Here is a 14,096-nt window from a genome sequence, read left to right as displayed (position 1 = left end):
AAGGTGAAAAGGGTATCTCCTTATCTTAATATACATTTTCTTAACTGAATATCAAGTTAGTTACAAAGACTTACTCTTGATTACTGCCGGGGCCAGAAGGAAAGTACTGTGGATTATGGGGGAAAAGAACATACTGGGAACCCAAGAAAAATCTGAAAAACCAAACCTGGATGCAACAGGAACTAAACTAGTTTCTGAGCCTACTGCTCTCTCCAGTGGCTGCAGGTTAGGACTTCTCTTTCTGAGAAGCTTTTTTGCTCTCCTTTCTCTTCCAGCAGGCTTTTTATGCTTACCTGTCTTGCATATACCCCATAATAGCTACTCCAATGGAATTTATGTGCCTCTCCTTTGAGCTTCAGCACCAATCATTTGTCACTATTTCTCTATTTTCTCTATTGAAAATCTTTTGTGAGGGAATCATATTGGTCTCAGCTTTTGGTTAGCTCATTAATTGACTGGCTGCTTTTGCGTGGCATCTCCTTTTGGTCTGGCCAGCTATGGTTGAATATGGGGAATGGAGTATAAAATCCTATGCTAGAAAACAGCTCATTGGAATACTGCATTGCTACTGCCAAATATGGATGAGAATTCCCTCACGTGGGTGGGCTTGTATCCTCATATATCTTTGATATAACTGTAGTTATGGGTATAAAACTCTGTTATTTTTTATGATGCTTAAGAGAAAGATTTACCTTCTAATAGAAGTACATTACAGTGCCCCTTTTCTTACACCTATAACATTGGTAGTTGTTTTAAGTGATCTTTGACAATTTGATGAGTCAAAAATGATAGTCTTTTTTTTTTTTTTCATTTTATAAAGTTATGATTAACTTCTTACATAGAAAAGTGAACTCTCAGTTCAGTGTCTCTAATCATGGCTGATACAAAGGAAGTGACAAAATGTGCTGTGTTAAGTCAGGTCAGATTTCTGAGTTTTGAGATCCAGGCCACCTACTTTTGTTTGGTACTCAATGTATACTTTCAGGTTAGAGAATTTCGTTTTCTCGAATCTGTGATAATATTTCTTTTTATGTAAGTTGTGCTCTAGGCCAAGGTGAATAGATCGAGCTTGAAATCCATTTCCTTTATGAGGGTTTTTCCTCCGTGTTTGTCACTGTAAACAACTGGAGGTAACTGTTTCCTCTTCCGCCTTCTTTTAGCACTTTTTCTTGTGGTACTTACTTCTTTATATATTGATTTGCATAACGTCTTCTCTGTAAGATAATTAGATTATTATTATTTCAAACTGCAAGTGGGCTATAAAGTCAACTTAGGTGGTTATGATTCATATTTTAATTAAATTAGAAAATACCAAGGTATCACATCTTGCATTTCACAAAGCTTTTGTTTTTGTTTATATGTGTGTGCATGTGTGTCTGTTGCAAAAGGATAGAGTAGAGTCCTTAAATTTGAAAAACACTATTATAGCTTATGGTTTTGAGAATAGTATGTGTTTTATAATTTTTGTGTACCTCTATGTTTAAAATGATACTATATTGTAGAATATATAATTTCAGTTTTTTCCTTACATGTAATACTATAATTTGGACATTACTTAATTCCAAGGACTTTGTGAGATTGGATAACCATCTGAGCACTAAGTATTATATCTTTGTTTTGCATTTTTTCAAAGACAAATTTAACACATACGTGACCCTGAAAGTGCAAAATGTGAAGAGTACAACTGTAGCAGTTCGTGGCGATCAACCTTCCTGGGAACAAGATTTTATGTTGTAAGTACTTTGCAGTAGCATCATGCGTACAAAATTTGATACTATTTCCAAGGTAATCACATTGGATTAAACAAGTAGAGGCTAAAGATTTTGTGTATTTATAAGATTTATAAAACATATTAAATATTCAAAAGTACATTTTAATAGCATGTTAAGTTTTCTTTTTTGAAAATGAAAGAGAGGAACAAGTGAGGTGTGTAGTAGGTACACACACCTACTGCAGTAAAGTGATCTGCGGTTTTGTTCTCTCCCACCACACTTATAATATATTTTCAGAGATGAATTATGAATTCGAGTAAACTAATATACTTAGTCAGATTTACCTACTAGTCAGAATTAGCTATAGTATAACATACTTAGTATGATATTAAACCTAACTTAATGTTTCTTCAATTCTCAGAAGGCCCCTTGAAGGAATGTGGTTATGCGTGTGAGGATTGTGTTTGCGTTTCTAAGTCACCTGCTTTTTTTTAATGCTCTATTCAAACTGCTGTCTTTATTTTTTAAATTTTTTTAAAATTCATTTTTTAATTGGAGGACAATTGCTTTACAATGTTTTGTTGGTTTCTGGCTGTACAATAACACAAATCAGCCATAATTACACATGTATCTCCTCCCTCTTGAGCCTCTCCCCTTAAGTCACCTGCTTTTGAAGATAAGGACATGTGCTTTTAATTCTTTTTGTTTTATGGAGTAAAATATTCTACCTTCACCTAATTAATAATAAAAATGAGTAAATGTTAGTTGAATTGCTTGCATATGACACAGAATTTAGTATATTATGATTGTGACTTTAAAAACTTGCTATTTCCTTTTTTCCTCTTAAATTTAAGCAGTTTTTTTCCTGATCTAGGAAAGGAAAGTAAAACATAGGCTATCATTTCTGAAGGACTGAGCCAATCACTTAGCTTCTCTGAGTGTCAGTTTCCTTATCTGTAAAGGTCTACTCTCTCACAAGGTTATACTTCTTTTGGAGGAAGGTGGGCACAAGTGGGTCAAAAAGAAAATATATTAAAATTTCTGTGAAATTTATGATTGAAGTGAAATTGTGAGTTTTATAATGCATCTGAGACATAGGATGACTCTCTTTATGGGGGAACATCCCAATCCTCTAGGCTTTTAATATTTTGCTGCTTATAGTACAACCTAGGAAAGTTTATTATAATACTTAAAGGTTAAGATGATGAGGGTTTGGGCTAAGACAGTAACAGACAGATAGATGGAAGATATTAAGGAGGTAGGACCAAGACTTGTCTTGGATGTATATGGTAAGTGGCGTGCTACTCAATAGGACAGGAGATACTGTATCAGTTATGAACAAGCTTATATTTGAAGTTCTTTCAGGGCAGGTGGGAAGAACATTACAAAAGATAGAAACTTGAACCTGGTACTCGTGGAGGAAGCCTAGGCTGGAGAAATACTGTGGTCAGTTGAAGCCATAGGCGTAGATGAGAAAGCTTAGGGAGAATGTGTAGGGTGAGAGAAGGGCCTGGGGTGGGGCCCGGAGAGCACCAGTCTTTAAACAGGGGACAAAGGGGGCTCAGAAGGAGTGAACAGAGAAGAGGATGGAGAAATGAGGTAGTGGTGTCCTGGAAGCTGAAGACCTGGGGCTTCCAGGAGAGCTAGTGGTGTCAGATTTCTCACTGGTTGCCTCTTTCTCAAGATTATAAACCTCATTTATTCCCTCTCTTGTCGTATTGACATCAAGAGTGAGATCATGTGTTTCTTTCTTCACTCATGCAAAGTCAGCTGTAAACAGTTTTTTCAAGTCTCTTCCTTGTTTGCCATACCACAGTTCTGGCTGTGGTATATAAACGTAGCAATCCTTCCTTTTGACTTCCCTATGGCTGTCGTAATCACTAAAATTATTAACTGTTCCCAGCATGTGAAACATAGCAATCGTCTACAGTCTCTGATCAGCATAGTAGCATTATTCTTGTTTATTTTCCAACTTCCCATAGCACTTCCTCTTTCAGCCCTGCTGTGATATGTGTGACTTTTTCTTCTGTCTCCCACCTTGAGATCCTGTGTGGATTTTCTCCCCTCTCCTTTACATGGGTTTTATTAGCTACATTACCCACCTTTCTGCTCCTGTTCCTTACTCCTCCTATCCTACTCTTCTGTCACTGGCAACGCCATTGCTGGTCACGTGTCTCCCATTCTCCTTTTCTTTTTTTCTCCCTGATATATTATGTGATAGTATCTAATGTTCATTTTGGTGTTTCTCATTTATCTTTAGTATTTATCTTATTTCCAGGAATAGACTGTTCATTCCTTAAGGGCAAGGAGGGCATCTTCACTTACTGTGAATTTGCCTAGCCCAGGATCTTGTATACATGTATGTACATACACTGTCAGTTAAATACTATAGAGAAAAGAAGCTTCCCCAGAGCACTGGGGATGAGGCAAAACAGAGCTCTCAGACTTTTCTTAGTTGAGCCATCTGAGCAGATGTAAATTAGAGGCTTCTTATAGAAGATATCTTCATTGTTTGGGCCTTATTCCCTAGAGTTCCTTGAAGAATAGATTTTCTTTTTTATCTGCTCCAAGTCAAGCTGTAAAGACCTCTGGCTATTTTTTTTTTTTTTTTTAAGCTGTTGGCTTGAGATGGGGCTTCCCTGGTGGCTCAGCTGGTAAAGAATCTGCCTGCAATACAGGAGACCCGGGTTCGATCCCTGGATCAGGAAGATCCCCTGGAGAAGGGAATGGCTAACCACTCCAGTATTCTTGACTGGGAAATCCCATGGACAGAGGAGCCTGGTGGGCCACCGTCCAGGGGGTCACAAAAAGTCAGACACAACTGAGCGACTGACACCAACTTTTCACACACTTGAGATGCTACTTAGGGCTTTCTTTGAGGATATTATATATATCCCTAAGTAATTTTTCTTTTCTGAATTCAAAAGATTTGGGATTGTTACATTTATTTTCCAAGGCTAACCAGTTAATTAGGCTGGATGAAATGGTGCGAAAGCTACCTTTCCCCATGGTGACTGCCATAACATAGTAACTGGGTATAGTCACCTACGTTTTGGTTTTGAACAGCTCTCCAGATAGCTTGGAAGTTTCTCAAGAGAGGAACTGGGTCCTGTATTGTGTGTCTTTCCCAAAGTACCAAGCCATATGTATTGTATATGCTCAGGGAACTTAGATTAAATGAGAAAACTGAACTCAGTTCTTTTCTATTCTGCTGTATTTACATAAAAGGGGCAAATTTTCTCTGCTTTACTTGTCTTCAACATGCTTGATATGAATTTTACAGCTATAATGCCACATCCCAAACTAGTGAATCTAAGAATATGTATCTTAATAGTACAACAGGGTAGCCAAGCTCTCTCTCAAGCATAGACTCAAAACTTCATGGGATGAATAGCTGTTGTTGTTCTAAGAATTCCATTGTGTTTTTCCTGCTGGAATTGGCCTTTTCTCGTCTTGCATTTCCCTGCAAATAAATTTGTGCTTCCACAGGAGCTTTCTAGAGAATGTTTTTTAGCATTAGCATAGGGATTTTCTTGTTTCATCTTAAGTCCGTAATTATTTTTGAGTTAGCCCTTCCTAACTGATATTCTTCCATATATGATGCTTGCTTCTGCTTAGTTGTCGTCTGGCTCTTTCTAGTTTCTTTTCAAATATTTTTTCCTAGTTATTATTGTAGGAAAATCATTGTGTTTATTATTATCCTGGGATCATTTCATTTATAAGTAACAATGCCTGCTTTAACTGATAATGACTACTGGGTCCTGCAGGGACTGCGTGGTGTGAACTACCACACTCTAGCGTCCCTCACTTGCGTCACCCCGTGTTCTCATCAAGATTAGATGTTCTCAGGGGCCCTTTTACTTTTTCTTCGACTCCCGTTCATATATCTGGTAAAGAAGCCTTGCCTTTTCCTCAAAGTTTCCTGTCAGTTCAGTTCAGTTCAGTCGCTCAGTCATGTCCGACTCTTTGTGACCCCATGGACTGAAGCACGCCAGGCCTCCCTGTCCATCACCAACTGCCGGAGTTTATTCAGACTCATGTCCATTGAGTGGGTGATGCAATCCAATCATCTCATCCTCTGTTGTCCTCTTCTCCTTCCACCTTCAATCTTTCCCAGCATTAGGGTCTTTTCCAGTGAGTCAGTTCTTCATATCAAGTGGCCAAAATATTGGAGTTTCAGCTTCAGCATCAGTCCTTCCAATGAATATTGAGGACTGATTTCCTTTAGGATGGACTGGTTGGATCTCCTTACAGCCCAAGGAACTCTCAAGAGTCTTTTCCAACATCACAGTTAGAAAGGATCAATTCTTTAGTGCTCAGCTTTTTTTATAGTCCAACTTTCACATCCATACATGACTACTGGAAAAACCATAGCTTTGACTAGACAGAACTTTTTTGGCAAAGTAATGTCTCTGCTTTTTAATATGCTGTCAAGGTTGGTCATAAATTTTCTACCAAGAAGTAAGTGTCTTTTAATTTCACGGCTGCAGTCACCATCTGCAGTGATTTTGGAGCCCAAAAAAATAAAGTCTGTCACTGTTTCCATTGTTTCCCCATCTATTTGCCATGAGGTGATGGGACCAGATGCCATGATCTTAGTTTTCTGAATGTTGAGTTTTAAGCCAACTTTTTCACTTTCCCTCTTTCACTTTCATCAAGAGGCTCTTTAGTTCTTCTTCTCTTTCTACCATAAGAATGGTGTCATCTGCATATCTGAGGTTATTGATATTTCTCCTGGCAATCTTGATTGAAGCTTGTGCTTCATCCAGCCCAGTATTTCTCATGATGTACTCTGCATATAAGTTAAATAAGCAGGGTGACAATATACAGCCTTGATGTACTCCTTTTCCTATTTGGAACCAGTCTGTTGTTCCATGTCCAGTTCTAACTGTTGCTTCCTGACCTTCATACAAATTTCTGAAGAGGCAGGTCAGGTGGTCTGGTATTCCCATCTCTGGAAGAATTTTCCACAGTTTGTTGTGATCCATTTTCAAAGGTTTTTGCGTGGTCAATAAAGTAGAAATAGATGTTTTTCTGGAACTCTGGCTTTTTCAGTGATCCAGCGGATGTTGGCAATTTGATCTCTGGTTCCTCTGCCTTTTCTAAATCCAGCTTGAACATCTGGAGGTTCATGGTTCATGTACTGTTGAAGCCTGGCTTGGAGAATTTTGAGTATTACTTTACTAGCATGTGAGATGAGTGCGATTATGCTGTAGTTTGAGCATTCTTTGGCATTGCCTTTCTTTGATATTGGAATGAAAACTGACCTTTTCCAGTCCTGTGGCCACTGCTGAGTTTTCCAAATTTGCTGGCATATTGAATGCAGCACTTTCACAGCATCATCTTTCAGGATTTGAAATAGGTCAACTGAAATTCCATCACATCCACTAACTCTGTTCATAGCAATGCTTCGTAAGGCCCACTTGACTTTGCATTCCAGGATGTCTGGCTCTAGGTGAGTGATCATACTATTGTGATTATCTGGGTCATGAAGATCTATTTTGTATTTTTTGTTCTTCTGTGTATTCTTGACCCCTCTTCTTAATATCTTCTGCTTCTGTTAGGTTCATACCACTTCTGTCCTTTATTGTGCCCACCTTTGCGTGGAATGTTCTGTTGGTATCTCTAATTTTCTTGAAGAGATCTCTAGTCTTTTCCATTCTGTTGTTTTCCTCTATATCTTTGCATTGATCACTGAGGAAGGCTTTCTTATCTCTCCTTGATATTCTTTCGAACTCTGCATTCAAATGGGTATTTGCTTTTCACTTTCTTCTTTTTGCTTCTCTTTTCACAGCTATTTGTAGGGCCTCCTCAGACAGCCGTTTTTTTGTGTGTGTTTCTTTTTCTTGGGGATGCTCTTGATCCCTGTCTCTTGTACAGTGTCACGAACCTCCATCTGTAGTTCTTCAGGCACTTTGTCCATCAGTTCTAATTCCTTGATTCTATTTCTCAATTCCACTATATAATCGTAAGGGATTTGATTTAGGTCATACCTGAATGGTCTAGTGGTTTTCCCTACTTTCTTCAATTTAAGTCTGAATTTGGCAATAAGAAGTTTTCTTGTTTTTGCTGACTGTATAGAGTTTCTCCATCTTTGGCTGCAAAGAATATAATCAGTCTGATTTCGGTGTTAACTGTCTGGTGATGTCCATGTGTAGAATCTTCTCTTGTGTTGTTGGAAGACGGTATTTGCTGTGACCAGTGCATACTCTTCACAAAACTCTATTAGCCTTTGCCCTGCTTCATTCTGTATTCCAAGACCAAATTTGCCTGTTACTCTAGGTGTTTCTTGACTTCCTACTTTTGCATTCCAGTCCCCTATAATGAAAAGGACATCTTTTTTGGGTGTTAGTTCTAGAAGGTCTTGTAGGTCTTCATAGAACCATTGAACTTCATCTTCTTCAGAATTACTGGTTGGGGCTTAGACTTGGATTACTGTGATATTGAATGGTTTTCCTTGGAAATGAACAGAGATCATTCTGTTATTTTTGAGATTACATCCAAGTCCTGCATTTTGGACTCTTTTGTTGACTATGACGGCTACTCCATTTCTTCTAAGGGATTCTTGGCCACAGTAGTAGATATGATGGTCATGAGTTAAATTCACCCATTCCAGTCCATTTTAGTTCACTGATTCCTAAGTTGTTGATGTTCACTCTTGCCATCTCCTGTTTTACCACTTCCAATTTGCCTTGATTCATGGACCTAACATTCCAGGTTCCTATGCAATATTGCTCTTTACAGCATCCGGCTTTGCTTCTGTCACCAGTCACATCCACAACTGGGTGTCGTTTTTGCTTTGGCTCCATCCCTTCATTCTTTCTGGAGTTATTTCTCCACTGATCTCCAGTAGCATATTGGGCACCTGCCAACCTGGGGAGTTCATCTTTCAGTGTCCTGTCTTTTTGCCTTTTCATACTGTTCATGGGGTTCTCAAGGCAAGAATACTGAATGGTTTGTCGTTCCCTTCTCCAGTGGACCACATTTTGTCCAGAGGTATACCTTGGGGGCAGTGCTAGTATTGTAATAAAACATGTGAAATTATTGCTTAAGTTCAGAGACTGTATGCAGACACTGCTGGCAGTAAAGCTCTCATTCTTCTTGTGAAACTGCGTCAGTCTGCCCATGACTGTAGCTCCAAGGGAGAAGGGACAGATTGACAGAGGAAACTTTCTGTGCACACCTACGTATGTCTCTAGGAATACAGAGAGTTGTCGAAGCATCTTGGACATTTTGATTTTTTCCTGATGACAGGATCCTGATGAGGGTTAGCAAAACAGATATCGCTGTTTCTATTATATTACCAGGTTTTCTAAAAAAGGGCTTTCTTCTTTCCTTTAGTGAGATTAGTCGCCTGGACCTGGGTCTAAGTGTGGAAGTATGGAACAAAGGACTGATCTGGGACACCATGGTGGGGACTGTGTGGATTGCGCTGAAGACGATTCGTCAGTCAGATGAGGTCAGTCAGTGCATTGCTGCTTTGGAGGTATGGCTCTAGCCCTTGCTTCTCCTCACCCTCGCTGCATTCAGATAATGTTCATCCATATATTTCAGATTTTTTGTCCCGTTTCTAACCAGAGGACATGATACCTGCTTATTCCTAATGTCACCCAGAGGGTCAGGAGGTTTTATTTAAGTCTGGCCTTCCCTCTGCCCTGTGACTGAACTCAGGGCTGCCGGAGTACCTTTCTAGCCTTGTCAGGGAGCTCGCCCCTCTGTATACTCTGTGCATGGGGTGGGGGTGTGTGTGGGACCGGCAGGGTGAAGGAGGGGAGCGCGAGGGACGGGGAAAAGGAGAGAGAGAGAGTATGTGTGTGTGTGAGAGAGACAGCGCGAGAGAGTGGTCAGTCTAGGAAAACTGTGGCTTCTGAATTTCCTCTAAGACACTGTTCTGAGAAGAGTCCCATCAAATTTTGTTGGCCAGCTCTTTGAATCACTGATCCTAGGGACCTGATTTCAGTCTTCCTTCTCTACTTATAGCCCTAACAAAGTTTAAGGAACTACAGGTTTGGCAATTGGTATTCACACTTGACTTCATAGTGTTTTCAACACTGAATTTCCATTGCACTTTACCAGATGAGAATGTATCTCAGCATCATTTCCTATGTCACTGACTGAATATTTTCACTATGGCCCCAGTTCAGGTCAGCTTCACTAGCGATGCTACTAGCTCTTTAGTGATTAGAAGTGATGTATTAAGTGACATAGTCATTAAGAATCGTACAAATTAAATATTGATCCATGGGGATGCCTTGTTTTTGAGTTTAGTGTTCTGGAAATTCTATCATCGGTGGGCTGGCAGAAAGCTGAGCACAGTGAAAACTGCCTTTCCACTGGAGAGGGAGGACAGAAGCCTCCTACAGCGGAGGCGGTGGTGACTCTGGTGTGTTTGCCTCGTTAGGATGTGAGTGGCCCTCAGAAGCTCTCTGACAGGGAAAATGAGAGAAAAACACATGTGCTTTTAACTGAGGGGCAGTCCTGAAAGAGTGAAGTTTAATCTTAGATCTCTGTTTTCTAGGAAGGGCCTGGGGAATGGTCCACGTTGGAGGCAGAGACATTAATGAAAGATGATGAAATCTGTGGAACTAAAAACCCAACTCCCCATAAAATTTTGCTTGATACAAGATTTGAGTTGCCTTTTGGTGAGTCTGATTTAAAAAATCATTTAACACTTTTTACATTTAATACGGTTTGAAGTTGTTTCTCGTTGTTTTATTACTGTGTCTTTTGTCAGCCGTTCCCCCTTCAGGGCATTCTGTTTTCTGTTCTCTTCCCTGTAACACCAAGCTGGGGTGTGTGCAAAGTAAAGTCTAGAATGGTGCTCGTTAAAGAGTCCACACTAAAAGCATTCTTTTCAAGTCATTTAGTTTCTTATTAACCATTTCTCATGATGACTTATGAAATGCTTGTCAGAGAATATCAATGACTTATTCTTTAGATAATATTTTCACATTTATTGTCTTGAAGTTAATATATACCCTATGATTTGTCAATTTAAACATTAAAGTAGTACTAATAAACAGAATAGTAGTTTAAAAAATCACACAAAAATACATACTCATTGGAAAAGTTTAGACAGTATGGGAACGTATATGGATAGAAGGTTAAGTCTCTCTTCCTGCTTCTTTTGACCTTTTTTGCATTCCCCAGAAATAAGCTGTTGAGTTTCTTGTGTCTTGGTTTAGGCACAAGAAATTTCTTCTCTAGAAATTTATTTTGACAAATTTGGGTCATACTTTGTGTAGTATGTATGGTGATAGTGTTGTATAAAACAGATTATCTCGGACATCATTTCATGTTGTACTTATCTACCTCGCTGATCTCAATAGTTTCTTTATATCATAAATTAAGCAGTCCTTTTTCTTTTGCAATCGTTTATCGATTGACATGTAGGTTGTTTCCAGTTTTTTTTTTTTTTTTTTAGTGTATATGCTGCTATAGTGAACAGCTTTATCTGTACCCATTTATGAGTCTAAGATAAATTCCTTAAAGTAGAATTTAAGGAATAGGTAAAAAGATATGTTCATTGTCACTTTTCATAGTACTGCCAAGTTGCTTGTGTTAAAAAAAAAAAGGATTGTGCCAGTTTATATTCCTACCAACTATGTCTCAAGTGTCTTTTTTTCTGTACATCTTTGCCAATGTTTTGTAACTTACCAATTTTTAAACATTGGTATCTTGTTTAATTTAATTACTTTTTTCAGTTTTAATTTTGACTGTTTACCGATATTCATGTATACTCTTGTTGCAGATATTGGTCTGTTTTTATCTTGTACCTTATGGTGATTTGAGTAAAAATGGCATGATTTTCCAGTAAGCTCAGAAATAATAAACTCAGAACAACTATTACTTTACAAAAAACAGAAAGGAAGGCAGACTTTCTTGCGTATCTGTAGGCCTAGTTTCAGGTGAAGAGGAAAACAGTTGGAGTTCTTGCTTATGGCTGAGTTGCTTGTATTCTTGGTGCTGTGTTCTTAGCTATACTAGTCTGGAATGGAGTTTGTCTTCTTGAACTGGGAGCGGGGTGGGTGGGGAAGGATCTTCGTTCAAATACAGCACTTAAAGTTGTAGTTGATTTTCTTGAATATATGTTTCTTCTTCTGTATGCTCTTAGGACCATTTCTAGAGGCTTTCAGTTCAGTTCAGTTCAGTTGCTCAGTCGTGTCTGACTCTTTGCGACCCCATGGACTGCAGCATGCCAGGCCTCCCTGTCCTCCAACTTTTTCACTCTCCTCTTTCACTTTCATCAAGAGGCTCTTTAGTTCCTCTTCACTTTCTGCCATAAGGGTGGTATCATCTGCATATCTGAGGTTATTGATATTTCTCCCTACAATTGATTGCAGCTTGTGCTTTATCCAGCTCCACATTTCGCATGATGTACTCTGCATCTAAGTTAAATAAGCAGGGTGACAATGACGTACTCCTTTCCCAATTTGGAACCAGTCCATTATTCCATGTCCAGTTCTAACTGTTGCTTCTTGACCTACATACAGATTTCTCAGGAAGCAAGTAAGGTATTCCCATCTCTTCAAGAATTTTCCACGGTTTGTTGTGATCCACACAGTCAAAGGCTTTGGTGTAGTCAATGAAGCAGATGTGTTTCTGGAATTCTCTTGCTTTTTTTATGATTCACCAGATGTTCTCAATTTGATCTCTAGTTCCTCTGCCTTTTCTAAATCCAGCTTGAAGATATGAAAGTTCTCAGTTCACATACTGTGAAGCCTATCTTTGAGAATTTTGAGCATTACTTTACTAGCATGTGAGATGAGTGCAATTGTGTGGTAGTTTGAGCATTCTTTGGCATTGCCTTTCTTTGGGATTGGAATGAAAACTGACCTTTTCCAGTCCTGTGGCCACTCTGTTTTCCAAATGTGCTGGCATATTGAGTGCAGCACTTTCACAGCATCATCTTTTAGGATTTGAAATAACTCAGCTGAAATTCCATCACCTCCACTAGCTTTGTTTCTAATGATGCTACCTAAGGCCCACTTGACTTCACATTTCAGGATGTCTGTTCTAGATGAGTGATCACACCATCGTGGTTATCTGGGTCATTAAGATCTTTTTTGTATAGTTCTTCTGTGTATTCTTGCCACCTCTTCTTAATATCTTCTACTTCTAGAGACTTTAAATGGCATTTTTAAAAAGTATGTTCAGTTTCTCTAGGAAATAGATCTGTAGAGCTCCTTACACTGTCATGCTAGAAATCAGTCAGTCCACTTCTCATTGCATTTTAAGCAAGCATCCCTCTTTCAAAACTGCATCATTATATTGTGTCATAGGGAGAAATATACATTTCTTTCTAGATTTTGTTTCATGAGAACACTTGGATAGTTTATTTTGGTATCTATAGTATTTGCTTGGCACATAATAGTTGCCTAATACATTTTTTTGAATAAACATTAAGGTAAAAAATGTCTTTGTGAGTTATTGTAAGTGTGCTAATAAGGTTTTGTCTCTATGATAACCATGTTTGGGATATAGGTTTTAAAAACTTAAAGGGTCCTTCTTAAGGAAGATTTTGGCTTGTAGCATGCCATATTTCAGCAAAGGAATTTTCCTTTGGATAATTCAGAAACCTATGAAATATTCTATTAAATTTTATACCATCATCTTTTAAAAATTCTAACTTTTAATTTTTAAAATCATGTTGTAAGTTTGGAAAATACGGGTGTACAAAAAGACAAAGATTTCTTACAATCTCATTTACTAGATATTTTTTTACATATTTTTTCAATACATGTATACAGTTTTTCCTATAAAATGGCACTGTATATTATTTTGAGCTGTTTTATTTACTAATTACATAATTATAATATTAATGTTATATAAAATGTGTTTCAGTGGTTCATTTGCTTTTAGTGTATGAATGCACAGTAATAGTAAAAATAGCATTTGTTGATCAGTAACTGTGTACCAGTGGGTATATCCTAAGCATGTACATGTTATCTCATTTAATCTTCACTTTAGTCCTTTGAGGTAGACCCAACTATTAGTTCCATTTTAGAGATGAGGAAACAGAGGCACAAAGTATTTAAATCTTTTGCCTGAGATCATTTGGGTAGTAAGTGGTAAAGTTAACTTTGAGATGATTTGGCTCCAGAGCCTGGGCTTTTAATTTAAACTAATATATATTTAACCACTCCTCTTGTTGGGTACTTTGATTGTTCTAAGTTTGTGCTATTAAATAGTACTGCAATAACCATCCTTGTAGCTCTATATTTTTTCTTCTTAAAACTATTTTGAGCAGTGAGGCAGTAATACATGCACCATGGTTTAAAAACTACCCAGTAAAAATTAGGTCTCCCTCACAAATCAGTTGTCTTTCTTCGTTATAGGCTACCACAGTTAATACTTGTGGGTCTTTCCAGGGTCAGTCTTTGC

General features: G+C 38.2%; 1 protein-coding gene across 5 annotated transcripts in view; it reads left to right on the top strand.

Annotated features, from left to right (window-relative positions):
- UNC13B (unc-13 homolog B) overlaps nucleotides 1-14,096 on the top strand; it is a 203,353-nt gene that overhangs the window by 42,299 nt on the left and 146,958 nt on the right. For 4 of the 5 annotated variants that reach the window (XM_043486619.1, XM_043486622.1, XM_043486621.1 and 1 more), the window contains 3 exons: nucleotides 1,634-1,733; nucleotides 9,054-9,171; nucleotides 10,231-10,354. In XM_043486619.1, the coding sequence (XP_043342554.1) occupies nucleotides 1,634-1,733; nucleotides 9,054-9,171; nucleotides 10,231-10,354 (342 nt within the window). The remainder of the gene's footprint in view (nucleotides 1-1,633; nucleotides 1,734-9,053; nucleotides 9,172-10,230; nucleotides 10,355-14,096) is intronic. The other variant, XM_043486623.1, reaches the window with a different exon arrangement.

Source organism: Cervus canadensis, chromosome 14 (genome assembly GCF_019320065.1).
Source record: "Cervus canadensis isolate Bull #8, Minnesota chromosome 14, ASM1932006v1, whole genome shotgun sequence".
Lineage (NCBI taxonomy): Eukaryota > Metazoa > Chordata > Mammalia > Artiodactyla > Cervidae > Cervus > Cervus canadensis.
The sequence above is the reverse complement of the archived record's forward strand: the minus strand, read 5'-3'. Positions and strand labels throughout refer to the sequence as shown.